General features: G+C 41.2%; 2 protein-coding genes across 7 annotated transcripts; one reads left to right on the top strand and one right to left on the bottom strand.

Annotated features, from left to right (window-relative positions):
* Positions 1 to 22: 22 nt before the first annotated feature.
* Positions 23 to 21,918, bottom strand: TMEM52B (transmembrane protein 52B). Of its 5 annotated transcripts, none has more exons than XM_045464025.1 (6): positions 21,824 to 21,918; positions 8,199 to 8,344; positions 5,794 to 5,837; positions 3,166 to 3,204; positions 2,459 to 2,625; positions 23 to 1,669 (listed from the first exon to the last, which is right to left on the bottom strand). In XM_045464025.1, exons 2-6 carry the CDS (start codon positions 8,250 to 8,252, stop codon positions 1,428 to 1,430), a joined length of 546 nt encoding a protein of 181 aa, XP_045319981.1. In that variant the 5' UTR covers positions 8,253 to 8,344; positions 21,824 to 21,918; the 3' UTR covers positions 23 to 1,427. The 5 variants fall into 5 exon arrangements, with proteins under 5 accessions (XP_045319981.1, XP_045319980.1, XP_045319979.1 ...); XM_045464024.1 differs by lacking the exon at positions 21,824 to 21,918 and adding an exon at positions 8,645 to 8,824; XM_045464023.1 differs by lacking the exon at positions 21,824 to 21,918 and adding an exon at positions 8,677 to 8,824.
* Positions 17,166 to 27,932, top strand: OLR1 (oxidized low density lipoprotein receptor 1). Of its 2 annotated transcripts, XM_045464020.1 has the most exons (6): positions 17,167 to 17,362; positions 19,890 to 19,991; positions 21,673 to 21,918; positions 25,473 to 25,612; positions 25,911 to 26,026; positions 26,541 to 27,932. In XM_045464020.1, the coding sequence occupies exons 1-6, from the start codon at positions 17,287 to 17,289 to the stop codon at positions 26,683 to 26,685; spliced, it is 825 nt and encodes a 274-aa protein (XP_045319976.1). In that variant the 5' UTR covers positions 17,167 to 17,286; the 3' UTR covers positions 26,686 to 27,932. The 2 variants fall into 2 exon arrangements, with proteins under 2 accessions (XP_045319977.1, XP_045319976.1); XM_045464021.1 differs by lacking the exon at positions 19,890 to 19,991 and having other exon boundaries at positions 17,166 to 17,362.

Here is a 27,932-nt window from a genome sequence, read left to right as displayed (position 1 = left end):
TTAAAAGGAATCACATATCATCGGTCGTTAACCTCAATCGACAGATATTTATTGACGAATAAAAGTGACTTCCAGCGTGACTTAGCGGTAACCTAACAAGCTGGGTGGCCAAAGAACAAACGAGAGCACAATTCTCAGAATCATAGTAGCCAGGTGAAAATTAGATGTCAATATTAAGAGCGACAAATCCACGTGCATAATACTTTACAAATCTTGTCATTTGTATCTAGCTTATTTGAGCCTCGCAACAATCCTTGGAGGTGTTATTATCCCCGATTTTACAGATGAGGAAACTCCTTTAAAGATTTTCAATGATTTATCTAAGGTCACTGGCAAGTAATTTTTCCCCAATACACTTTACTTTCTCAGTTGTCCAGTAACAATACATCATATCCCCAATTGTCCAGTAGTATTTCAGGCGGACAGCTTAGCACGACACGGCAGGATGCCATCCGGGCTGAGTTCAGTTAGTTACTCCAAGAACTGGAGAGGGGTGCAGATAGGCTCAAATAGGAGACGACATTTTCTACCATGGCCACGAGGTGGCAGTGAAGGCCACTCCTAGAGACTAGTGTGGGTCACTATAGATAACCTGGCTTTAAGGGGTCAGCCAGAAAGAGAAAAGCGAAACAATGCCATTCTTTTAGAGAAAAGACTGCGTGTGTCTGTGCAGGCGTGCACGCGCGCGCGTGTGCGTGCAGGTGTTTGCAAGGCAGAAACACTGAGCAATAATAGAAAGTGTTACTGCACTCCATGAAGTTTCTCATACTGCTAGAGAGTAGGACCAGGGTGAAGGAAAGACCTTGATATTCGGTACTTGGATACCGTATGTACTCTGTTCCCTTAGCCCGTGTCTGCAATCCTACCCCTGGATCCTGAACATCCACTTAGGTATTACGATTACCTGGGTCCACTTAGGTATTAGGTATTATGATGCCAAGAGTGTCACTGGCATTCAGTAGAAAAGTGAATGCTCTCTCAAGAGGAAGAATTCACGGCTTCGGTGCATTCATGTCTGTGGCGGTGCCTACACTCTTGTCTTTCTCCTCAAATGTACCACGATCGACTCTTGCGTTACAGCTGGCAGAAAGAAAAACCACCTGCAGTATCCCATAGGCAAAGGAACTCAATAGCTATAGGCATTCAAGGTACTTTTCATGCTTTCTTGGTTCAGGAGTAGTCAGCATTGCTAGAGGTTAGTTGCAAATTCTGGCCACTGGATAAAGAATTAGAGTTCCCAGTTAGAGCATTCTGTGTTAGAAAATACACGTGGCTGGAAACGAAGAGTGGGAAGCCATCCTTCCCACTGAATAATGTATAGTCGTCATCCTAAATCTTCCAAAAGTTAGGGGGAAAAAATGTCCCATTTGTCTGTCTGTGGCTACGCTGGGGATCCCCCCACCCCATTTATAAAATCAGAATTCCCATCAGTTGGAAGAGGGTCCTGCTCGAGGAGACTCGTCCACTGGAGACAGCTGCTTTTCTTCTGGCACTGGGGGAAGGTCAGGTGTTTTTGGCCAACACCTTGCAACGGTGAAGCGACTCATGTGAAGAGCTTCTTCATACCCTGGGAGGGTGTCCAAAGAGGGAGGCAGTTGGCCCAGGGGGCTGTGGGAGTGAGCCACAGCCAGGATTCTTCGAGCTGCAGGGCCAAATACCGACTGCAAGGCTGGTGAGAAAAGAAGGAATAGAGCTAAAGAAAATGCGGCATCCTCAGAAATCAGGGACTTACAACACACTTAATTTCCCTTCGTTTTTAGCAAGTGTCCAAACTCATTGTCACTCTCGGCCACAGATGTTATGAAAATCCCGCGAGGGCTGTTTAGAAACCAACTTCACTCTGCTAGGAGAGCCTGTCTTCTCCGGGGTCCTCGGCTCATCTAAATTGTGTTCCCATATCTCACAGCCCCGTCCTTTCCCTTTTATAGACTTTACACCAATGCACTGATAATTACTTCTTCACTCTATCATGAGTCCGACTACTACTGGAGAAGACAGCATCAGCATGAGCCCAGGTCACCACACCATCAGGCTCCCTGAAATTAGAATGGTCCTGAATTCTAGAATCTTCAGTACTCTTCAGGGGTGCCTGAGTGGCTCAGCCGGCTAAGCATCTGACTTTGGCTCAGGTCAGGGTCTCATGGCTCAAGTTATGATCTCGCAGTTTGTGAGTTGGAGCCCTACGTCAGGCTCTGTGCTGACAGTGCGGAGCCTGTTTCGTACGCTCTCTCTCTTTTTCTCTCTCTCTCTCTGTCCCTCCCTGGCTCATGCTCTCTCTGTCTCTCTCTCTCGAAAAAAAAAAAAAATATATATATATATATATATATATATATTTTTTTTTTTTTTTAATTTCAAACAGTTTCTAAAAAATACGATTCAGTCCTTGTTTCTATATCCGTTGCTCTGTCCTGATGGTTCTTTTAATCCCCGTCCAGTGTTATAATGTCACAGTACTCACAAGTGATAGTGCTCTGGAGAGTGCTGTCATGATCGAAAGCGAGGACTGTCACTTCATAGGGAGGCCGGCCCTCCTCTTCCCCGTTTTGCTGGCGACTCAGACAGCAGCGGAAGCACACAGAAGTCAGGCCACACAGAAGCAGCAGCCCGCCAACGACCACCAGCAACCTGCAAGATGACCACGGGGCGGTGACCGCCCTGGGGTCTGGTGTGTTTCCCAGCCCTGGGAAATAATCGGCCTTCAGTGTCTGCACTCTGACTTTGTTTGAATATTTTATGGAATGACCATAATACTTCTTTATACACATATACGTATTCGTCAGCAAGACTGAATCAGTTCGTTAAAACAAGAAGAGATTTAATGCGGTGTGGAGGGTCTGTTTCTACCGTAGAGAGTATCCTCCTTCCTGTAGAAATTTCTGGAGCTAACGCTGAGAAAATACACAATAACCTTTCGATGTTGGCAGAGGAGAAGGTATTGAAATAGGAAATCCTGGCGTATTGTCACATAGTTAACAATGAGGTAAAGAAACTTGACTCCGTGGGATGCAAGGTTAAGTACACTGGGTGTCTCATACTTTTTTTTTTTTTTTCCTGCCATCAGTATATTTAAAAACTAAAAAATAAATAGATAACAAAAAACAAATGCCCTTGAGAAAAAGAAAGTTCCTTTGAGATGTCTTTCTGGGTATTAGAGTTGAAACTTACCATATATACCAGAGATGTACCCAATCTGTGGTCAGGCAACTATGGAGAAAGAATAAAGGTGTTTGGAGTTTTTTTTTTTTTTTTTCTGTAATAAAAATATAGTCAATGCCTATTGTAGTTCCAGAATCAGAAATATCAGTTACAATGTGATAATGCTACCTTGTTATAATAAAAGCATCACGACATATATATGTGTGTGTGTGTGTATGTGTGTGTGTGTGCGTGTGTGTGTGTATACTTTTTTTGTTAAGTTTGTGTTTTAATTCCAGTTAGTTAACATACAAGTTATAGTGACTTCAGTATAACCAGGGGAACATATTACAAAATGGGACGCCTTAAGAAGCATTTTATACTACAGATGGCATGGTGTAAATACTTTTGTAAAGCACTATAAGACCGACTAGAGTAGTGATTATGAAAACAGCATTTATAGAAAGGGTAGTCGTGACCACTGTAAACTGTTACGAGGACGATTATCAGGGAAGAGCCTGGAATGTGAGTTTACAAAGTTTGAAAATGGATATGAAAGTTGACGTTTGGATACATTAGCGATCAGTAAAATTTAAACAGAAAGAAAATTTTAGTTATAAGACGAAAGCAATGCAGTAAAGTTTGTAATTTACGCGCTGTCAATTGTCGCAAGGGCCACCAGAAAAACTCTCGCCATAAAAGAAAAAAACCTGAACTTTCACATCCACGATCAAAACTGATATGCACACCCACTGAAGCCAAACGTGAAGGGACGAAACTGTCAAGCCCAACTTCGCTGTGTCGGAAGTTAATTAAATTAACTGAAGTAATAATGGCAATTATAAATTTTCTCTCTAGGGATGAAAAATATATGGATTGCGGGGGAGAAGGAATTGTGGGGTAAGCTCAGGAGTACAAAGGGGAAAGAGAGGAACTATTTATCTTTGAAGAGGAACAAATTTTTTTTTGAAGATAAACAAATTTAATTATACTTTCTGATACACTGAGCTATTGACACCCGTTGAAATTCACTTCTACCTCCTCTTTTCAGTTGTCCATTTGTAACATATAGTTTGCTTTTTCAATAAATAATGTCTCCTGTGGGTTTTCTCACATTCCCCATTTATTTAAAGCCTCTTCTTAATCTACAATGTTACAATTCTCACTCTGTTAAAAATGATTCTTCCATGTGGTGTGTATATATATATATATATATATATATATATACATACATACATACATTGGAGTATTACTCGGCAATCAAAAAGAATGAAATCTGGCCATTCACAACTATGTGGATGGAATTAGAGGGTACAATGCTAAGCGAAAGTAGTCAGTCAGATAAAGACAAATATCATATGACTTCACTCTTATGAGGACTTCAAGAGACAAAACAGATGAACATAAGGGAAAGGAAGCAAAAATCATATAAAAACAGGGAGAGGGGCAAAACATAAGAGACTCTTAAATATGGAGAACAAACAGAGGGTTACTGGAAGGGTGGTGGGAGGGGGAATGGGCTCAATGGGTAAAGGGCATTAAGGAATCTACTCCTGAAATCGTTGTTGCACTCTGTGCTAACTAACTAGGATGCAAATTTAAAAAATAAATTAAATAAAAATGGAAAAAATAATAATAAAGAACATAACAGCTAAAAACAAAAACGGACTCTTCCTATACTGGTAGGTGTCTAAAACCTCAGACAGTGTGACAAGCAGTCAAGGCCCCCACCATTTCCCCTGGGTTTAACAGACTTAGCTATTGAGAAACCCTTCCCATGGCTAAATATGTGTTTTCCTTCACGCTGAGCAACTGTTTTGTTCCAACTGGCCCTGCTTTTTTTTTTTTTTTTAAAGTAATTTACCTCCAAGTGAAATGAATCTCTTTCCCTTGTGTGTCCTCTGTGTCTATGTAAGACCTAATCGTGATAGGTTTAGATTAAGGGATAATGACCTCAAAGTCATAGCTAAATGACATGTGCATTAAATAGTGACATGCCCGGGGCGCCTGGGTGGCTCAGTCGGTTGAGCGTCTGACTTCGGCTCAGGTCATGATCTCACGGTTCATGAGTTCGGGGCCCACATCAGGCTCTGTGCTGACAGCTCAGAGCCTGGAGCCTGCTTCGGATTCCGTGTCTCCCTCTCTCTCTGCCCCCCTGCCCCACACACTCTCTGCCTCTCAAAAATAAAGAAAACTAATGAAAAAAAATTTTAGAAAAAAAAATAGTGATATGCCCTAAAACACGGAAAATGCTTTTCATACCTCAGGTGGTGATGCTACTTTGGAATTACCCAAACTTATCTGCCCGGGATGAGATTTTTGAACCCAGTCTGTCTTGATGAGTCACGAAGAAGCATGGGCGAGAAAACCTTTTGCAAATCTCTGTGACTATATAAACGGAGGTTAATTCCGATGTTTTAAGGGGAAGATTGGCCGTAGGGGGAAAAATGCTGTCAGTGATTTTATTTTAAGTACTTAGGACGACACCCTGGTGTGTGTCTTTATTTTTGGATAACCCTGTCTGTGATTAGTGGGCTGATGGTCGTGTAAGTAAAGATAAAGGGAAGTCACAGATATCTGATGACCCTTTGACCCTGTTTTGGGTACTAATGTTTTTGTCTGTTTCTCCTGCTTCCCAGTCGGGTCTCAGATACTTACTGTTCAGGACTCACACAGTTCTCCTCACATCTTGCCCGAGGAAGCTGTAGGAAGGGAAATAGTCTCAGACAGGGAAATGTCTCATTGCTCTGCTCAGCAGCCTATCGACTGTTCCTCATGACTCTGCATTGTTAGATTGCATGGCGACAGCCGGGAAAATATGAGGACGAGGTCAGAGGGTCAGGCAGGTTGAGGATTGTTGGTTTTCATTGCTCCTGTGCCCGCTGATTATTAGATTTGAAATGGGAGAACCTGGAGGAACAAATGTCTTGGCTTTGGGGGGGAGGTTATGGTTTGGTTTTGTTTTTTGGAGGTGGGTGAGCATTACACCTTAGGCAGCATTTAAATCAATTTGTTTGTCCTAGAAATGTCCTGATCTGTCCCTCAGGATATTGTTATTGTCTTCCTAATTCTCTCCCAGTTACAAATTGCATTCTAGACCACTCCTTTTTTTTATTCCCTTAGTGCATCAATAACACACTATACGAAAAAAGAGAAGGGGACAAAGGAAGGGAATAATTTTATTTATTCAGTGGCTACGATACGCCAGTCAGCTAAGAATTTTCACTATGTCTTCACATTTCATTGCAATAATCATGTAGGTGGGTATACTTAACCTTATTTTGAAAGATTAAGTGACGGAGGCAAAGGAATTTAAGTTAACATGGCCAACTGTGTGCCCCCACTGAGGTAGCCAGAATTCAGATCAGCCTTTATCCTATACATGCGTTGAATGAATTAATAGAACAAGGGATAAATCTGCTCTAACGACTCCTCGGTATTGCTAGCAAGTCCCTTCTGCTAATAATAATGAAAGCTTCTACTCCTTTTTTACCTTGTATTTCAGTTGACTTTCTCCCCAAATAGAGAAACTTGCATTCAGAGACTGTGTCTCTCTTCCAGTAACTTGAATGACTTAATATTTCCAGGAAATCAACAACAAAAACCACAAAGGCCCTCAACAAGGAACAGAGAGTTGTGCTCGTTGCGAGTTTATGGAAGCGAGAGGGGACACACACTATCACGATATATCAGGCAAAAGGGGTTTGTAAAAGGATTAACCAGGTGTCTTCTGCAGACAACATTTGAGAATCTCTTTCTCTCTCTCTTTTTTTATTTTAAAATGGTTGGTCACTAAGGGTGACAAAGTGTATTTTCTCAGCCCAGCCCTGGTTCTGTTTCTTTTTCCTGACTAAAGGTAAGAAAAGTTTAACGTGCCAAACAGATAAAATACTTCGTTTGGGTATTATTGCAAGAAGGAGAAGGAGGAGAAGGAGAAGGAAGAGGAGGAGGAAGAGGAGGCGGAGGGAAAAGGAGGAGGAGAAGAAGGAGAAGGAGAAGAAGAAGGAGGAGGAGGAGGAGGAGAAGGAGAAGAGGAAGAAGAAGGAGGAGGAGAAGGAGAAGAAGAAAGAAAGGGAAAGAAGAAGAGGAAAGAAAAAGAAGAGAAAAAAAGAAGAGGCAAGAAGGAAAGGGAAAAGCAAGGAAATGAAGAAGAAGCAAAAGGAAAATACAAGAAGAAAGAAATGGAGTTGCAGACATTATTTTAACGAGAACATAGAAATCAAAACACACAGTCCTTCCCTTGCTAGCTATGCAAACTTCCCCTTGACAGTTGTCCAGGATCATCAGTCTAATGACCCTTTTCTCAGCTAATGAGTTACTTAGGGCCTTCTGATTTTTAGTGGCGAGAAATAAAAAGTCCAAAGTATTTCGAAAGAGTTTTTCCTCTGTTAACTGATTTCTGATCCGGAGGCACCTAAGCTGTTAGAACTGTACCAGTGCTGATGTGGAAACTCCATTCAGGGAAACTGTGTCATTCTTTTTGATAATACATTTGGGATTTTGAGGGACGGGTGATACGATGCTAAAAGAAATATCGAGGGGCGCCTGGGTGGCGCAGTCGGTTAAACGTCCGACTTCAGCCAGGTCACGATCTCGCGGTCAGGGAGTTCGAGCCCCGCGTCGGGCTCTGGGCTAATGGCTCAGAGCCTGGAGCCTGTTTCCGATTCTGTGTCTCCCTCTCTCTCTGCCCCTCCCCCGTTCATGCTCTGTCTCTCTCTGTCCCAAAAATAAATAAACGTTGAAAAAAAAAAAAAAAAAAAAAAGAAATATCGATAAGTGGCCCTTCCGAATTACCATAGCCACTCTGCATGTATCTCCGGTTACCCTAATTTCTGCCACTACTCCCCCCCCCCCCCCATTTCACTGATGTCATTAGCCACTCATGGACCGCACAAAACTATAACACTAAGGAAACATTCCAGTCATTCTTTCCCCATGACCCCTTTGGTCCAATATGTGTCTTTCCTCTCATCCATTTCCCCCAAGGGTCTTCTGAGAGTCGATTTATCTGAGAAACAAACAAACAAACAAACAAAGGTTTGCTTTTGTGTTTTCACACTCACCTGGATGAAATACACCAGGGCAGAGGCTGTCACGGCCTGGGCTTGCATCACCATGGGGGCTGAACCGCTTCTCCAGGATCACGGACTGGATGTCTGTTGCCTCCTTTCCATGCTCTGTGCTAGGTCAGACTTCCGGACCTAGAGGACTTAAGGAGACAAACTTTTCTCAGCAGTAAATCAGTTTTCTTCTTCTCGCGCGCGCGCGCTTTCTCACTCTCTTTTGTTCTGTCCTCTTATTCCTTTGGGCTTTTATTTTCTGTGGTCTTTCTCTCCCCTTTCATCCTGGCTTCTTTCTCTATTTCTATTCTGTTTTTATGTTATCCACATTCGCTTCCCCCTGCCTTCCTTCCTTCCCTATTAGTAATCCTTTCTGCAGGTCTTTAACTTTCTCCCACTGTCCCCAAAAGGAAGACATTCAGGGAGGACACATCAGTCCTCAGAATTACGTATTTCTCTAGGCAGTGGTGAGAAACTTAACTTTAGGAGGCTCAAAGGCAGATTGCTGGTGATCAAACAAGTTCTCGTCTCCATCAGAAAAAGAGTAATATTCTTGGTCCTTCACCAGCACATTTCAGGGCGACTGTTGAATAATTGCCAACCTCCATTCACTCCCCTTCTCCGTGTGATTAACCCTCCTCTCCTGCTCTCTGAAACCCTCCCCTTTACTATGTTGATAATCAACTCTCCTGGTTCTGGGTCATTTATTCTTAACCATTGCAGTAGGACTGAGAGGTTGACAAATGGACTGGAAAACTCTCCCATCTTTGAGGAAAGCAGGTTTGGAGATTAGAATGTTTGGGTGGTGACCACGAAATTCCCCTCTACCCTGACTTCAGTTCTCATTGAAACAGATAAGTCAGACAGACACATACAAAAAATGTTTTAGCTGGGTTCCAAGATCTATAGGTCTTTAGGTTTCTGTCTCTCTCTCTCTCTCTCTTAAATAAAATCTAAAGTCAGAATAAAAAGAAGCACACATCAGGGCGTCTGGGTGGCTCAGTCGGTTAAGCATCTGACTTCAGCTCAGGTCGTGATCTCACAGTTTGTGAGTTCAAGCCCTGCGTCGGGCTCTGTGCTGTCAGCTCGGGGCCTGGAGCCTGTTTCAGATTCTGTGTCTCCTTCTCTCTCTCTGCCCCTCCACTGCTCACGCTCTATGTCTTTCTCTCTCTCAAAAATAAATAAACATAAAAAATTTAAAAATGAGCAAACATGGCAAGGGAATAGTTGTAAAGAAACATATCTATAGGAACAAATGAATGCTGCTGTATCAGTGATTTATACTTAAGTCAGAAATCATTTACTTCATAAAATATTTCAAAAAAACTTCAATATGCAAAGTATTTCATAAGAAAATTAGACATTAGTTTACACACATATATCTGTCTCGTAAGAATTGAATAAAACCACCTTTTAGAGCGTATCTAATTTTACTGAGTGATTGTTGAGGGCAACTGTGGGGTGGGATTGATTCAAAGAGTCCCCACACAGCATTAAATGAACAGGGAGAATATAACTTTTTTGTCCTCTTTCTCTCTTAGCTAAGGAAATCAAATAGTGACAGAAAAGCCTGGTGATTAGATAACATTAAGTTCCAAAACTAAATGATCATTGCGTTATTTTTTAAAAAGTAAGGAAGAAGGAGCTAGGATGAAGGGTATTTTTCAAATCTCAGCAGGAAACTTGGCAAGGTGGAAGGTATTTCGTAGGACCAGGAGACCAGAAAATCCCTGGCTCTCTACTAAATTATTATGTCGTTTCTCCAAGGCTTAATTTTCCCTTTTACAAAACAGGAGAGGAATGCTCACTTGACTTGCCCTGGATGTTGTTTCATAGAGAAAATACCACCAAAGACATGAAGGATTTTTATTGGAATATTTCTATTTCTATTTAGAGTGCCCTGCACGTGATAACGTCACTAATCTTTCCCTTCTCTCTCTCTTGTCAGAGATACAATAGAGTATCATGGCTAAGAACCTAGCTAGGTTATCTGGGATTAAATACCTGCTTTCTCACCTAATAGCTGTGTGATCTTGGGCAAGTTATTATATCCCTGTTGGGTCAGCTTCATTCTATCTAAAGTGGGGTAATAATAATAATGTTACTTCATAGACTTATAGAGATTCAATAAGGTAATGTGTGTGAACTGCACATAATTGTCCTGATGTAACCAGTATTTTAGAAATGTGAACTAGGATTCTCTTGATTTCCATTCAGTTTTACCAGTGACCTTCACCTTCAATATGCTGAATAACTGATGTCCTGTCAGTGTTTTATTACCATGGCCATGTTTTAGCTCTCCTGGTATTCTAATTTTGAATATTTCCCCTTGCAGTTCTGGCCATCTCTTCCCCAATCATGCCAGCCAAACCTGAGTGAACAGGTTTGCCCATTACCATGATCTTTGCCCCCACTGCACTTTCCTGCATGTGATTGCCATCACCTTTTTGCCCTCCAGCTTTCTAACAGGTTTGAACAAAACACGATTCTTTTAATGACCTCCTTGTTAATATTCTTTCTTAGAATAACTACTGCCATTTTTTTTTTTTTTTCCTCACTGGATTATTCTTCAGAGAAGTAGAACTTCTTGTGTATCCTAATGAGAGTGATTATGCCTTGTGGCAATTTTAACGCCCAGTTCTGTCCCTGTCAAAACCTCTCCATCACGAATGTTGAGAGACGAGAGAGGATCCGTGTAGGAAGACTAAACAGGGTACAGACTGGAAGGGAAGGTGGCCGAGATGGAGGGAACGGTCTCATTTCAATCCCACACAATCTTGTAGTTCTATTAAGTTTGTGAATCATTAGCTTTTGACTAGGTTGTTAAAGACTTGGAGTGGAACCAATGGAGGGTACATGTACATAGAGGTCTTTCACTTATGCCTCAGGAAATTGTTATACAAAACCTGTAACAAGTGGAGCTAAAAAAATTACTTGTTTCTGGCCCCTTTGATTATTTTCCTTTTGACCTTGCCTATGTCAGATGACCAACCATGAGTTCCCTTCCTTTCTGTGCCTCAGTGAAATAGAGTCCAGGACTGTCTTTACTGTGAGTCACCAAGCATGAGTTATAAAGTGTTGAGCAGTGAGTTGGGCCACACCCGTAGCTTCAAAAATAGAGAATAAAGCAGAAGACATCAGTTTCATCTTGCAACGACTCCACTAGGAAGTGCTCTATCTTATGAATCAAGATTGCAATGTCAGCATTGAGTGACAACCTCAGAGGCATTGACACTCAGGATTCGATTTAAGGGAATTTAACAAAATAGAAGGGATTAAGTTTATCAAAGTATTATTAGTTTTATATACCATATAACACATTACCACCAACTTTATGAGCACACATTTTATATATATATATATATATATATCTCACAGTGTCTGTGGATCAGAACTATGAACACAGATTGGTTGGGTCTTCTACTTAGGGTCTCACAGGCTGAGGTCAAGATGTCTTCTGGGTTGTATTCCCATCAGAAGACTCAACTGGGGAAGGATATGCTTCCAAGCTACCTCAGGCGGGAATTCATTTCTTTGTTTTTTAATGTTTCATGTATTGGTTTTGAAAAGGGGAGAGAGAAAGAATGGGAGGGGCAGAGAGAGAAGGAGAGAGAGAGAATCCCAGGCAGGCTCCTCGCTGCCAGTACAGAGGGCGCTGAGCTCGATGTGGGGCTCAAACTCACAAACTGAAATCCTGACCTGAGCCAAAATCAAGGGTCAGATGCTTAACTGACTGAGCCACCCAGGCACCCCAGGAATTCATTTCTTCGTGGTTATAGGATTTCTGTAAGCTTGCTTCTTTAAATCTGGCCAAGAAGAGGGAGAGAAACTTTAGCAAAATAAACACTATAACTTATGTAATCACAAATACATAATCATATACATTCTATCACTTTGGCACATCCAAACCATAGATACCACCCACACTGAAGGGGAGAAGATTACACCAGGGCATGAACAACATCAGGGGGCAGGAAATGAGAACTAGTTAAAGTCTGTGAATTTCGTCCAGCTATCTGCCACGAAAGGATTGTAGAAATTATCCCACAGGTTTTGAAACCCAAACGTCCATCGATGGATGAACGGATGAACAAAATGTGGTGTATACATACAATGGGATATTATTCAGCCTTAAAGAAAATTCATGGGGCGCTTGGGTTGCTCGGTCGGTAAAGCGTCCAACTTCGGCTCAGGTCATGAACTCACAGCTCGTGGGTTCCAGCCCCACGTCGGGCTCTGTGCTGACAGCTCAGAGCCTGGAGCCTGCTTTGGATTCTGTGTCTCCCTCTCTCTCTGGCCCTCCTCTGCTGGTGCTCTGTGTCTCTGTCTCTCAAAAATAAATAAACAGTAGAAAAAATAAAAAGAAACTTCTGAGACGTACTACAGCACGGACAGATCGTGAAGCCCTAATCTAAGTGAAATAAGCCAGACACAAAAGGACAGATATTGCATGTTTCCACTTATATCAGGTACCTGGAGTAGTCAAGTTCATAGAAAGAGAAAATAGAATGGTGGTTTCCAGGAATGGGGAGAAGGAAGAAATGAGGAGTTATGTTAGTCACGGTCCTCTAGAGAAACAAGACCAATAAGAGGGTGCATATTTATAGAGAAAGATGTATGGTAAGAAACTGACTCATGCAATTATGGAGACCGGCAAGCCCAAATCTGTAATGTGGAGCAGCAGGCTTGAGACCCAAGAGAGCCAAGGTGAAGTTCCAACCCAAAGGCTGGCTGCTGGAGAATATTTTCTTATTTGGAGGAAGATTAGTGTCTTTGTTCTATGCAGGCCTTCAACAGATTGAACGAGGCCATGCACATTATGGAGGGAAATCTTTACCCCACTGACTAAAATGGGAATCTCGTCCAAAAACATTCTCAGGGAAGCTCAGAAAAATGTTTGACCAGATATCTTGGCACCCTGTGGCCCAGACAAGTTGACACATATTACTCACCATCACTGGAGTCACTGTTCGAAGATTACAGAGTTTGGGGCACCTGGGTGGCTCAGTTGGTCAAGGGTTAAGCGTCTGACATCGGCTCTATGATCTCAGGCTCTGTGCTAACAGCTCGGAGCCTGGAGCCTGGATTCTGTGTCTTCCTCTCTCTCTCTGTCTGCCCTCCCCCACTCACACTCTTCTCTCTTTCAAAAATAAATAAACATTAAAAAATGAAAGAAAAAAGTAAAATTACAGAGTTTCGGGGCACCTGGGTGACTCAGTCGGTTAAGTGTCTGACTTCGGCTCAGGTCATGATCTCATATAGTTTGTGAGTTCGAGCCTCGCATCTGTCAGCACACAGCCTGCTTGGGATTCTCTCTCCTTCTCTCTCTGTTCCTCCCCTGCTCTCACTCTCTCTCTCTCTCTCTCAAAATAAATAAATAAACTTAATCAAAATTTTTTAAAATTAAAAAAGAATGAAAATTACAGAGCATTAAGTTGGAGAAGAAGAATAGTGAGCTGAGTTCTTGTCTGGCTTCAGGTAGAAAAGAGACGTTTAGTAAATCTCTTACATTTTCTGGGCATTAGCTCCACTTTCTCAAAATAAAGAACGAAGACATTTTCCTTAAATGCCTTTGTATTTTTATTTTTTATTTTATTTATTTTATTTATTTTTTTAACGTTTATTTATTTTGGGGACAGAGAGAGACAGAGCATGAACTGGGGAGGGGCAGAGAGAGAGGGAGTCACAGAATCGGAAACAGGCTCCAGGCTCTGAGCCATCAGCCCAGAGCCTGACGCGGGGCTCGAACTCACAGACGGTGAGATCGTGACCTGAGCTGAAGTCGGACGCTTAACCGACTGAGCCACCCAGGCGCCCCGCCTTTGTATGTTTAAAATCCAGCTTATGCTGGTGATGTTTTAGTAGCTAAGAATCTCAAGTATTAACTGCCTACTGTTTGCAGAATATTATAACCTATATGGTATTCCAGGGCAATAGGAAAGAATAAGCTTTTCTTAATAGAAGGGGATCCAACTTTACTCGTAAAGAGCTTGTAATTTGTTGGAGAGAGGGAATAACTTTAATGGAATGGAAAATCAATAAAGTGCTCTATTAGAGTATATAAAATGAGGGTGGGGGGACTGATGATGTAGCAGGATTCTTGCACAGAGAATCGTGACACAGAGGCTTTTCTTTCCAGGAAGCAATTTTATTCCTGTGGGCACCCCTCAGTTGGGTTTGCACCCGAAGAACTGAGCCCCGAACACCACGTGGTATAGTTTTTAAAATATATTTTCTACTTCCTTGTCTCCCATAAACGGTAACACACAAATATGTAGTCTGATTAAGTGGTCTTATGTTACAAGATCGTGAAGGATGTTGTCATATATAGCCCGGTTGCCTTGAGGTTTTTGTTTTTGTTTTCTTTCCTTAGGAAGGGGACTCTACCACAGTGATGGCAATCCTACCTATAGATATTAAGTGCAGAGGATTTTTTAAGAAAAAAAAAAAAATGTATTTGAAGGGAGTACAGGATTTGTAGAGCTCATCACCAGGTCCCAGACTGCTTAGGGAGCATCTTATGAGTATTGACCCCAAGCACAATGGATGATTATTTGGTCCTTGGTTTCGTGGGTGGGATGTGAAGGTGAATATCTGAAGTCTGAGAAATCTAGCTCAATCTTAGGCCTCCTTCAAAGAATGTTGTTCTTTCTAGTCCTGGGTGTATCTTTGGGTGTTTTAGCTACACGGACACATATGTCTTTCCAAGACACTTCTTCCTAGGACAATCCATAAAAGGGAACTAGCTCACAAGAAAAATGTGCTATGTCCAGACGCCTGGGTGGCTTAGTTCGTTAAGCGTCCGACTTCCGTTTAGGTCATGATCTCACAATCTGTGGGTTCGAAGCCCGCATCGGGCTCTGGGCTGACAGCTCAGAGTCTGGAGCCTGCCTCAGATTCTGTGTCTCCCTCTCTCTCTGCCCCTCCCCCCGCCTCAAAAATAAATAAACATTAAAAAAGGAAAAATGTGCCATGTCAACAAGTATACATCCGTATCTCATCTTAATCCACTAGAATATTGATGGCATACAAAATAATTGAGTCACTGTGGGGAATGATAAAGTGTCCTCTTCCTTGAGATGTAATTTCAGCACTTATTAATTCATTATCAAAAACACTTTCCTGAGATTCTATTTATGCGAAAGTCGCCATGGTGAATTCAGGCAGCAATCTTGCTTTCTGGCACTTACAGTCAAGGGACGTCGGATAGCGCTTGCGTGATAAAGGTAAGTAGCATTGATTTGTTACAAGCTGATTTGACCAAGATATATTTGCTACATGCTGAGCTTTTCTGGTGAACTGTATCACAGAGCAAAACTTTAAGTGACAGATGAACTATGTTCAGTTTGGTCTCAGATACCTGGCACAGAAAAAGGGAAAATAAAAAATCCAGGGAAGAAGGAGGGAAACGGAATCCTAATTAGGCTGTCAATATCAGTGATTTTTCTTCATAGTTTCCTAGATATTTTATTTATGTATGCATATTTTTTCAATGTTCTTTTATGTATCCCCTCCTTTTATTTTTTTCCCTGGCATAGTTTAAAGCAAATTCCAGATATCCCATCATTCTGCCCATAAATACTTCAGAAAATATCTCTAGTAAATAAGAACTTTTAAAAAAGCATGTAGAGGCGTCTGGGTGGCTCAGTCAGTTGAGCGTCCGACTTCAGTTCAGGTCATGATCTCATGAGTTCAAGCCCCGTGTCAGGCTCGCGACTGTCATCTCAGAGCCCACTTCGATCCTCTGTCCCCCCTCTCTTTGCCCCTCCCTCATTCATGCTCTCTCTCTCTCAAAAATGAAAAATGTTTTTAAAAGTATGCATAACTGCAGTAAGACATTTCTTCTCTGGCTAGGAGGTTGTAAAGGAAAAATAGGTGAGATTCTATCAATGAATTCATATAGTCATCCTTACGGCGAGATCAATGAAGAGTCTTGTGACTCCAATTATGTGTAAAATGTATTCTTTTCTGGGTAATTCAACTATGCTAAATATTACTACTACTAATATTATAACTATAATTTATTGAGTTCTTATGTTTGAAGTACAGTACTTAGCATTTTCAGCCAATATTTCACATGAATCCTTATAGCAACATTATCAACATTATCCAGTGGACATTCCAATGTCCCAATTTATAGACAAAGACATAGATCCAGGGGCTCCTGGTTGGCTGAGTCACTTAAGTGTCTGACTTCGGCTCAGGTCAAGATCTCATGGTTCAAGAGTTCAAGCCCCGCCTCAGGCTCTGTGCTGACAGCACAGAGCCTGGAGCCAGATTCAGATTCTGTGTCTCCCTCTCTCTCTGCCCTTCCCTGGCTCACCCTCTGCCTGTCTCTCTCTCCTTTGGAAAAAAATAAATAAATAAACATTAAAAAGAAGAACAAGAAAAAAGACAATTCTCTAAAAAACAAAACCAAACAAAAAAACAAACAAACAAACAAACAAAAAAAAAACACATAGGTTCAGAATGTTAAGTAATTCTCCAGGATTATAGATCAAGGGCTTAGCAAAGGAAAGATTTGAAACTAGCTCCCTCTGGCTCCAGTGTTCTCACTGGTGCGATGTTATTCTGCCACTGTATGAAATAGTGCTTCGAATTAAGTTCTAAAATTATCATGGTCATCATGGCTAGAGATGAATCCTGTGATTACCTCAAAAATTTCTGATCTTTTGCTGATTGAAACAGTCAGAATTAAAAGAGACTTATGAAAGTTACAATATAGAGGAAGTCTGCTACAGTGAAATAAACAAATAGGGACACGGGAATTATGGACAGAGGAAACTGGCTCTCCTCTAATGCTCACGGAAAATACAGTTTTCCCTTTCATAAATGACCTAGTGAAACATCCTGAAATACTTAGCAGAATCGCCACTTTCCCCACTTGCAATAGACATAACCCAAGAATTTGCGTCAGCCGACTTCCCAGTGTGAAGCAAAGCCTCTTCTTCCTCCTACCAATGATTGAGTCATTCTTCAATTAGATAGATAGCAGTAGCTATTTAAACACTCCAGCAGGAGCTCACCAATTTTTACTTTATGCAGAAGTCCTTGACTGCTTCACTCTCTCATTCTTGGAGTGAATTTGGAAATGATTTTTGATGACCTTAAGAGTACGACTATGAAAGACCAACCCGACCAGAAGCCAAATGGAGAGAAAGCTAAAGGTACTAGGGGTGGGTGAATGTACATAGGGACAGAATTCCAGGATTAGCTCAACATGTAAAGGAACTGAATAGAGGATCAGACAGCTTAAACACCAGAGTGTGGAAAAACAGTGTGGAATTAGTAACACTTACTTAAAAGAAAGAAAAATTAGATGTGAATGAACTAACTTGCTTTGAATGATGATGTAGCAGATACTAATAATTTTTATGGAACATTTATCATAGGCTGTGTTCTCTGATATCCTCTCTACGTGCATTACTTCTCTGAATCTTTACATCTTGAAATTAGGACTATTATAATCCCCCCTTTTACAGAGGACTAATTGGGGATCAGGGGAATTAACAAAACCACTCATCTTCAGGCAGCTAGAATTGTATCACAACCTCCTCTTTATCAAGAATCCAATCCATCAGAAGGTTAAGGCGATGTTGAATTCACCCAGTGTATACAATGATACTTTTTATAATAAGTCTTCTTGAGGCATTGCAAAAACAGGATATCTTTTTATGAATTATCCACAGCAGATGAAATGGTATTCAGTCTAGTTGAGCGCAAATCACGTCTTATTGTGTACCACTGCCTTGAAAATTGTAATTTTTTGATATATACGGTAAGTTAAACTCCTTAAATGTAAATTAATTCGTAATCCCAATTCCACAGACAGTCTGAGTAAATTGCTTTTTACCTTATACCCATTCCCAGAGAAAGGAATAAAATACAAATAGGGGAAGTTGTATTTGTACAATACAAGTGTTGTCAGGAATAAAGACATTCCAGGTCATGTTCCCATAAACAAGATAGAAATTTCCCTCAACAGGGAAAATAAGTTTGAACATGGAATGATTGAACATTTGAGTTGCTGAACTTAACTTGGTATGAAAACAGTGCTGTCATTTACAGGTAAACCTACAAGTCAACAATAGTCATTTGTTCATTCATTCATTCATTCATTCACTCATTCTTCATGTAGTAAATAGGCCTGAATTTTATTACCATTTTGAAGCTAAATCTTCTCTCAGAACCTGATTAGATCAATCACCTACTACAAAGAATCCAATTGCTTTCTGATCAGAAAATCACTACTGGGAGCCGAGATTGGGTTAATGGTCTCTACCTACCCAGGAAATGGGACAAAGGGTGACCTGTAGAAAATGGGAGTATGTGCCTTCCCCACACAGGTGTGGATCCTGTGATTTCTTCTAAAAATTCAGGAGTTTCATCGCTCAAGAGTGGTAGACATATTTGGTCTTCTATAGTATAGAATGAATACGGACCAAAGGGAAATATTGGTTGAAAAATTTACACAGATATCTACCCCCAAGCTAGGATTAGGCGATTATTTGCAAGAGACACAACTATCTCCTACTTCTCTGCCGATTTGCCATATACACTCTAGGAGCTTAATAACTTTTGAACCAGTGAATGAACTGTATTTCTTCCTGTTACAATTTCTATTGTGTCTGTCTCATCTCTAAAGTCTAACAGAAGTGCTTTTGACATAATGAGAACTCTGTGAATATATTCGACCATTAATTGATTTGGATCATTGCACATTCACACTGGAAATTTGTGATGCAGTGTTCTAAGCTGCATAGCGGCTAACAGATTAAAGGCCTATGTTTGGGTCTTAACATCTGTGTGATCTTGTACAATTCACTGAAACTTTGGGTTTCCTTGTCTACATATAAAGGCTAACACGACCAGTGCCTTATTTGTGTATTGTACAGGGTGAGAAGTCCAGATGCGTTATATGAGATATTTTCCTGCTGAACCAAAATATCTGGGCTTTTTTTTAGTGGTGGAACACGTAATTAGGCATTCATATACCTGGGAGCTGCATGATTTATTTTTATCTATAATAATGATGAACTTTCCTCTTGCAACTACAGGGCCACAGCTGGTGTGAGTATAGGACATGACATTAATATGAGTCAGAGTAGTATTGAAGTTTCATTCCTATTTTTGTTTGGTCAATAACCTCAGTTCCAAGATGTAATTTCAGTAGAATAAAAATTGAAAGCACAAAAACAATTCTTTGAGGCAATCTGTTGATTAACTGACTAAAGCTTATTTGCTTGGTATCTGACCTTCTTTTATGGTATGCTACTTATAAAACACGCTGTATGTGACGTGTGTGTGTGTGTGTGTGTGTGTGTGTATGTACATGCGCACACACGATCTATACTAAAAATATAAAGTTGATCAAACAAAGTTGGACTGAGGGTTTCTTGGAAAGTCACTGTAGGGAGAATAGATGAGTATAAGCTTTAGAATCGGATACCTAACATCACATACCTGGTATTGAATCCTGGCTCTTAATCAGCGTCAAATGTGTGACCATGGGTAAATTACTTATATTATCTGTATTTTTCATCTATAAATATGGGTAATGAACTATTGGCAGAGCCCTTGGGAGGACTAGAGGTAAGGAGTGCAAAGTACCAGGTACAGACAGTTTCCAAAGAATTGCTTGACGTCTTGCTTCCATCGTTTATGTCCTTCTGATTCAATCCTCTATCATTCTAGGTCTTTATTTTCTTTCTTCTCGGTGGTGGTGCCCTGCCGCTGTGCTTCTAGGGGTCCTTTGCTTGGGATTACTGGTGACTCTTATCATACTGATAATGCAAGGTAAGTACTAGCACAGGGAAATGATGGAGGACAAAGTGAGAAGTTGCAAACGTGGTTAATTCATTGGTTTCATAACAACTACAAACATCCTTGATTTGGATGCGTTTTAGGCAAACTGTTTTTAGAATGAGCTGGAAGATGAATAAATGTATTGTGCTTATCCCTCCAGTTGACTGGGACATGGAATGAAGATTATGAATGGTGGGTTTTTATTTTGTTTTGTTTTTATAACTTCGTGGGTAAAGCCTGTTTAAATCCTGGAATGATGAGAAAGAAAATAATTGGAAGCAATTAAGCCACGAGATCCCCTAAGAGACCCAGAAGGAAAAGAAATGTCATACAGTTCACACTGAGTTTTAATAGAGGTGATTAAATACCAATTTAAAGTTAAGAATCAGAGGGGCATCTGGGTGGCTCAGTCAGTTACGCATCTGTCTCTTGATTTCGGCTCAGGTCATGATCTCATGATTGGTTTGTGAGTTTCAACTCTGCGTCGGGCTTCGTGAGGGTGGCATGGAGGCTGCGTGGGATTCCTTCTCTCTCTCTCTCTCAAAAATAAATAAATAAAGTTAAAAAAATAAATTTAAGAATCAGAAACACCCTCTGAATACATGACACACTTAAAATAAATGTAATTCGAATTTATAAGATGGCCATTCAGAAAAGAGGATGTTGACAGGAAAAGAAGTGATAAGAAGCATGAGAATGCCCAAGAAGGAATGAAAATGCTACAGGTCACCCGCCTCATCTGCCTGTGTATTTAAGTTGTAGATCTGGGTTCTTTCATCTATCTGGAATCTAGATGATTACAGCCTTTGAAGTGCTATTTGTCTCTCAGTTGTTGGTTAAGATCGCAAACTATTTTTTCGATCTGTTAACGCTTAAGGCTTTTCCTAATGACTAGAAAAAGTGCCCTTGACTCAGTGGTGGTGACTGGATGAGTCTTCCTGTGAGAAGAATCACTTTACAACAGAGTCAGATCTGGCCTTCAAGCCAAGGGGTCTGTTTTGTACAGAACCATCAAGCTTCCAGAACTGAGACATTTGACCCTTAATATCAGTTGCCTGTTAGATTTCACAAACTTTATGCTCTCCTCACCCTTCCTAAAATGTGCTGAAGAAAAGGCAAAAACAAAACAAAACAAAAAAAAACACTAAGAAACAAAGAACGTTTGAAACTGTTCTGACATAGCAACTTAAAATCTGTGTCTCCAATAAAAGGGTGTCACACTTTTTAAATAAAATTAGGAAGTTCAAAACGGTAGTGAGTTAGCAGAAGAATAAAGAAACAAACAGAGTAGATCATTAATGACAATTGCTCTTGATAATGAGTCTGGTTAGCATCTATTTCAGACTGTCTGTATTTTATTTATGTCACTGATATACCACTTATCTTACGATTGCTTTTAAACTTGTCTGTATCCATCAATAATAAGTAAAATCCTATTTTGTTTTGCTTGATCAAAAGTGCTTGTGACAGTTCCTGGTATTTAGACAAAATACTGCAGAAATACCCAATCGCTTTTTAATCCATAATTTCTGAGTAAATTTGGGTCATTTTCCAGCAGTTTCTTTGCTGTCAACATAGATTATTTGATTGGATTCTTTGGTTTCCTCAAAATCCAGTGGAGGGATTTTTACTGGGGATTGGTAATGGAGTTCTTATTTCAGCTCTGATTTAGTATCACAGGTGTCTGGTCTCCTAAAGCAACATCAAGCAAACCTTACCCACCAGGAAATTATACTGGAGGGACAGATTTTAGCACAGCAGCAAGCAGAAAAAGCTTCCCAGGAGTCAGAAAAGGAACTCAAGGAGATGATAAAAAACCTTACCCAGAAGCTGGATGAAAAATCAAAGAAACAGATGGAACTTCATCACCAGAACCTGAATCTCCAAGAAGCTCTGAGGAAAGCAGAAAACTTTTCAGGTATGGAGGGTGGAGAGGGATCTCTTCTTTACTTAAAAAAAAAAAAATTTTTTTAAGTATTTATTTTTGGAAAGCGCAAGCAGGGGAGGGGCAGAGAGAGGGTTAGAGGATCTGAAGCCTACTCTGTGCTGACAGGTTGCAAGAGTGAGCCCATTGTGCGGCGCCCGCTCAGGAGCCCGGGAGATCATGACCTGAGCCCAAGTCAGGTGCTCAACCGATTGAGCCACCCAGGCGCCCCGAACTCTTCTCAATTTTTAAGACTCTAGTTTTGAGACTTTTCTGGAAGAATGCTCCCACCCCTACCCTTTGCCACAGATTCTTACTTCTTTCCATTCTAATGTATCTGAATCATTGATTTCTTTTCCTACGGGGTTTCCTTTGTCCCTGGGTAGCTCTACATTAACTTTATGCTATAACACTATTTCTTAAAATACGCTACATCTGTTTAAATTAAATCAGCGGAGGCAGGCTGACCTGAAGTGTTGGGTAGGTACTTTAGATAAGAATAAAAAAAAAATACGAAGGGCCCAGAAAGGCAGTTTATCTAAGAAGAATTGATTTAATCTCAGAATCTAGGAGGCAGGTGGAAACAGCATCTATAAGAAGGGGATGATGATGTGAATTCTGCTGTTATTACAGAGTTATCTGCGTCATTTAGTCTTTCTACAACACGCAATTTAATCAGGCATATGCTTTTCATCATAGGGAGATTTAAGGGATGTGAGACGGAGATCCTTTCAGAGATGCATTGCTTCCTTGAGGGTGTATGAAGGAGTGCCCTATTCTCAGCATTAGTAACTAACTACCACTAGTAAACAAAGATTTCTCCAGTTTCTTGCTTGTACATGTCAGTGGATCTCAACGATGTAATTTATTTGAAAAAGGATTATGTGATAACAGTTCGCAAATACCCACAGATCGCTTTGGTTTAAGGATGAGAAAAATTGATAGCCAGATAAGTTAAATGATAATAATAACGATACATAGTTTTTTTTTTTATAAAGTTTTGAAGTTAATAAAGCCCTTCAATATTTAGAGGGTTATTTAACTTTCCAAAAGAAGAGAGATTTTTAGATAAATTGATCTTTAGCAAGTGTCAAACATGTTATCTCATCTTTTTTATTTTTTTAAGTAATTTTTTTAAGTTTATTTTCATTTGAGAGAGAGCTAGAGAGCAAGCACAGGAGGAACAGAGAGAGAGGGAGACAGAATCCCAAGCCCAATGCGGGGCTCGAACCCACAAACCGTGAGATCATGACCTGAGCTGAAGTCGAGTCAGATGTTTAACCAACTGAACCACCCAGGCGCCCCTCAACTCTTTATTGAAGAGGGAGCTATCAAGGAAACGAAAAGACTACATCATCTCTAAAAAGGTGTAAGGAAGGAGTCTAATATATCAGGGACAGGAATGTTTACATAAGCAGACATAGCCACATACCAACCAAATGATTTATTCCCCAGGTGGGGCTGTGAAACCATTTTTTTAATCAGTTGTGTGAGATTAAATCTACATCACGGCCATCCGGAACCATCTCCCAGAGATTCCAGGCATGGACAACCAATCAAAAATAATAAGCAATGTGTTTTTCACTGGTAGATAGCCCAGGTAAAACATTCCATTCCTTGACCACGTCAGATAAAGGCCAATTAGTAGAGATGGCAGATAAAGTACCGCTTTTCACCAAGCAGAAAATTCTCAAAAACATTAATAGTAAAATACTACATGCAAACAACTAACCAGCTTTCTCAAGTTTGAGACAAGTTTTGAGTACGAAATTAGCGGTGGCTGTCAACCTTTGGCGTGCAACATTGTCACTCCAGTAGCTTTTAAGAAATGGCCATGTCCACGTTTACCCCAAGATTCTGTATCAAAATGTCTCCAAGGGCACCAAGAAATATTTCTTCAATTGATTCAAACTCAGGAGTTTGAGAGGTAGTGCCATGTAGCGATTCAACACGCGGTTCCTCCAGGGACCTGCCAAGGTTCCCATTCCCATACATTCCCATTTCCTCCGTGTGCCCAACGAAGAACAGGAATGAAACCTATTTGGCCACGTTGTCATGAGGATGAAACGAGTTAACATGTGGAAAGAACTGCCAACATTTTGGGGCCCATAGCGATGTTGCCTTTGTTAAATAAAACAAAAAGTTTTTTCTAATTAAACGAGGGGTGCTTGTCTGGCTCAGGTGGTGGAGTGTGTGACTCTTGACCTTGGAGTTATGAGCTGAAGTCCCACCTTGGAGGTAGGATTTACTTTAAAAAAATTAAAAGAAATACAGGTGGTTCGAATGCCACATATGGCTATGTATTGAACAGCACATGTCTAGAAACAGGAAGCTCAGTAATTTTTTTCACGTTTATTTATTTTGAGGGAGAGAACGTGCAGGCACGCCCTGTGCGAAGAGTTGGGGGAGGGGAAGAGAGCGAGGGAAAGAAAGAATCCCGAGCAGGCTCCATGCTGAACATGGAGGGGCTCAATCGCACAAAGGTGAGGTCATGACTGTGAGATCATGACCTAAGCCGAAATCAGTCGGATGCTTAACTGACTGATGCCACCCAGATGCCCCCAGTAAGCACAGTATTGAAGCCTAAATTCATTATTTGAAAAACGGAAGTTTTTAAATACATAAGCATACTTTTTTTTATAAAGATTTTATTTCTAAATTATCTCTACGATCAGCGTGGGGTTCAAACCCACAACCCTGAGATCAGGAGTTACGCCTTCCACCCGACTGAGCCAGTGTGGTGCCCCCGGTGTATCTTTTTAATAGCAGAATTGCTACTATGTATCCATTCCCCAAACTTTTACTTCCATTACTCCAAACAGAACTTTAAAAAATAGGTCAGAGGGGCGCCTGGGTGGCTCAGTCGGTTGGGCGACCGACTTCCGCTCAGGTCATGATCTCGCGGTCCGTGGGTTCGAGCCCCACGTTGGGTTCTGTGCTGACAGCTCAGGGCCTAGAGCCTGCTTCAGGTTCTGTGTCTCCCTCTCTCTCTGCCCCTCCCCTGTTCATGCTCTGTCTCTCTCTGTCTCAGAAATAAATAAACGTAAAAAAAAAAAAAAAATTAAAAAAAATAGATCAGATTCTCAAGTTATATGTCAGCTCAATTTTGCTTTTCGACAGCCTTGCTTTTAATTTAGTGTACTAAAATCAGAATACTTTAAGAGAAATAAAGACTCTGAGTCTCTTGAGGGATTTGCAGAGTCTGGGTATAATTCTAATTAAGAAGAGATGATAGGTGGTGTGCCTGGATGGCTCAGTTGGTTAAGCATCCGACTCTTGACTTCGGCTCAGATCATGATCTTGTGGTTTTTGAGTTCGAGCCCTGTGTCAGGCTCTGTGCTGACAGTGCGAAACCTGCGTGAGATTCTCTCTCTCTGTCTCTCTCTGCCTCCCCTCTCCCTCTTTCTCTCAAAATAAATAAGTAAACTTAAGAGAAGAGGAAGAAGAGGAGGAAATGATATACATGTGACTGTCCTGAGGGAAGACTTGAATTGTAGACATATTTTTACTCAGGCATCACTCACTGATTAGATATGCTATCTTCCTAGCTCCTTGTCCCCAAGACTGGCTCTGGCATGAAGCAAACTGTTACCTATACTCCTCTGGCCCATTTAATTGGGAAAAAAGCCAGAACCATTGCTTGTCTTTGGATGCCCACATGCTGAAAATTAACAGCACAGTTGATCTGGTGAGTTTTTGTGGTTGTATGTTGGGCTGGAGTATTGCCTTATGGGAAACAAACCTGGTTTACACCCTTGGGGGAAGAGCACTTGTTTGAGTATCAGAATACTTATTTTCTGGCCTCATCTGGCCACTAAGTACACACATGACCCGGGATAGAGAGGTTACATAGTATCTTCAGCTTGGTAAACATTCCTTACAGAAAGGATGTCAAAGATCTCTTTTGGTTCTGCAGTTTTGTGACTCTAATCTAAAACGACCACACTGACTTTATCATCAATTTCGATCACTATCACTCCCCACAGGAATTCATCCAGCGAGCAAGCGCCCATTCCAGTTTCCCGTTCTGGATGGGGTTGTCTCTGAGGAAGCCGAGCAGCTCATGGCTCTGGGAGGACGGCTCTCCTTTGATGCCCCACTTGTAAGTTTCCTGTTCTTTGCTGACCCTGTGAGTGAAGCGGCTTCCACATTCCATACACTGTCTTCTTCTTGCCAGGGAGAAGCTCGGGGAATTTCTGAACCCCTCCTTGCCCACCTCTGTCAGACAGAGACTTGCCCATTTAATCATTCCGACCTTCTCTTGAGTTTTCCTTCCCGCATTTACTACTGATTGGAAGCTTTAAGGCAAGGTTAGGGGCACCTGGGTGGCTGAGCTGGTTACGCATCCGACTCTTGATCTCATTTCAGGTCGTGAGTTCAAGCCCCGCATTGGGTTCCGTGCTGAGAGTGTAAAGCCTGTTTGGCGTTCTCTCTCTCTCTCTCTCTCTCTCTCTCCACCCATTCCCCGCTCGTGCTCGCTCTCACTCTCTTTCAAAATAAATAAATTAAAAACAAAACAAAACAAACAAACAAACAAAAAAAAACACCAAGGTTAAATTTCTGACCACAAGGTGGCAGTAAATCTACTTTTTTTGTTCTTTCTTCCCCATCTGCAGGTTTCGATTCCAGGGATCTCTTTCCCAGAGGTATCCTTCAGGCACTTGTGCCTATATACAAAGGGGAGCTGTTTTTGCTGACAACTGCATTTTAACTGCGTTTACTATATGTCAGAAGAAGGCGAATCTCGTCAGAGCACAGTGAATTTGAAGGCTCTGGAAGCAAAGGAGAAGACTTTTCTTCTGGAATTGAAGCTGTACTTTATCATTTAGGTGCAAAACGAGAGAGCCCTGCGAACTGCCTGTTATTAGCTGACTGCAGAATTCCTTAGCAGAGACTAGGTCTGCGGATGCCTGGCTGGAGATATCCAAAATGTTGATTCTATGTCTCTTTCTCTCTATTTTTCGCCTGGTTTCCCCAATCCCCCTGCCAGCCTTCAAACCTTCTCCCTTTTTTACGTTTTAAAGTTTTACTCCTCTTCAAGTCTTGGCAGCCCTCTGTACTCAGTCCTCTACCTCAGTGCCATCTGCCCGCTCACCCTCCTAAACCGCATAGAAAATGGAAAATGGAGAACTTGACCCCCCTGCAAGCAGAAGGCGAAAAAGGGGAAATCTGCATGGGAACAGAGCCGGTGAAGAAACAGAAAAGAGGAAAAGCCCATAATGGAATCAAGGAACTTGAGTTCTCGACCTTAAAAGCTGCCACTTGTTCATCTTTTAAGTTGCGATCTGTCTCCATACTCCACCACTGACGCACGTGCACACCCAAAACACACACACACACACCCAACACACACACACACACACCCAGAACATCACATTTTGGGGTGATTGAGATGTTCCGGGAGGTAATTATAAATAGAATCATCTTTTCAGTGACCCAAATACAATTCCTTATTGGTCTCTGAATCTGTTCTGACTTCTTCATCCTTTCTCTATCAAAGGACAGCTCAATATAGCTTTACTCCTTCAGGGGAGTATTTGTTAGAATCATGGTGCTGGGGGCAAAAATAGTTTTTGTGTTTTTTTTTTTTTTCTCCCTAAAGTACACACCATTTGTAGATGACCTCTTCTCAACTCTGTTATGCTGTGCTAATGTGGAAACATACCGGGCCAACCAGTGAAGACACTCAAGGAGCAAACTGAGCCAGCCGCGGAAACATTGCTGAACAGAAACAGACAGAATTTGAAGTATTCCTTCTATTTTTAGTGTTTCTAGTCCCCGGCTACCTCCCCTCCCAGGTTTTCCTACTTTAAAGGAAGCCTTTCCATTTTGTTGCACATAATGTAGCACCAACTGTATCCAAAAAAGAAAAGCTGGACCATTCCTAGGAAGACAGATATTCATCTGCCTTGTTGTTTGCATCAATTTCTCCCTTTTAAAATATTCAATGTGATTCCCTTGTATGAGTATACCCCAATTTGTGGATAAATTACCTGTTGATGATCTTT

The sequence above is a fragment of the Leopardus geoffroyi genome, chromosome B4, assembly GCF_018350155.1.
Source record: "Leopardus geoffroyi isolate Oge1 chromosome B4, O.geoffroyi_Oge1_pat1.0, whole genome shotgun sequence".
Classification (NCBI taxonomy): domain Eukaryota; kingdom Metazoa; phylum Chordata; class Mammalia; order Carnivora; family Felidae; genus Leopardus; species Leopardus geoffroyi.
This window is presented reverse-complemented; position numbering and strand designations above follow the sequence as displayed.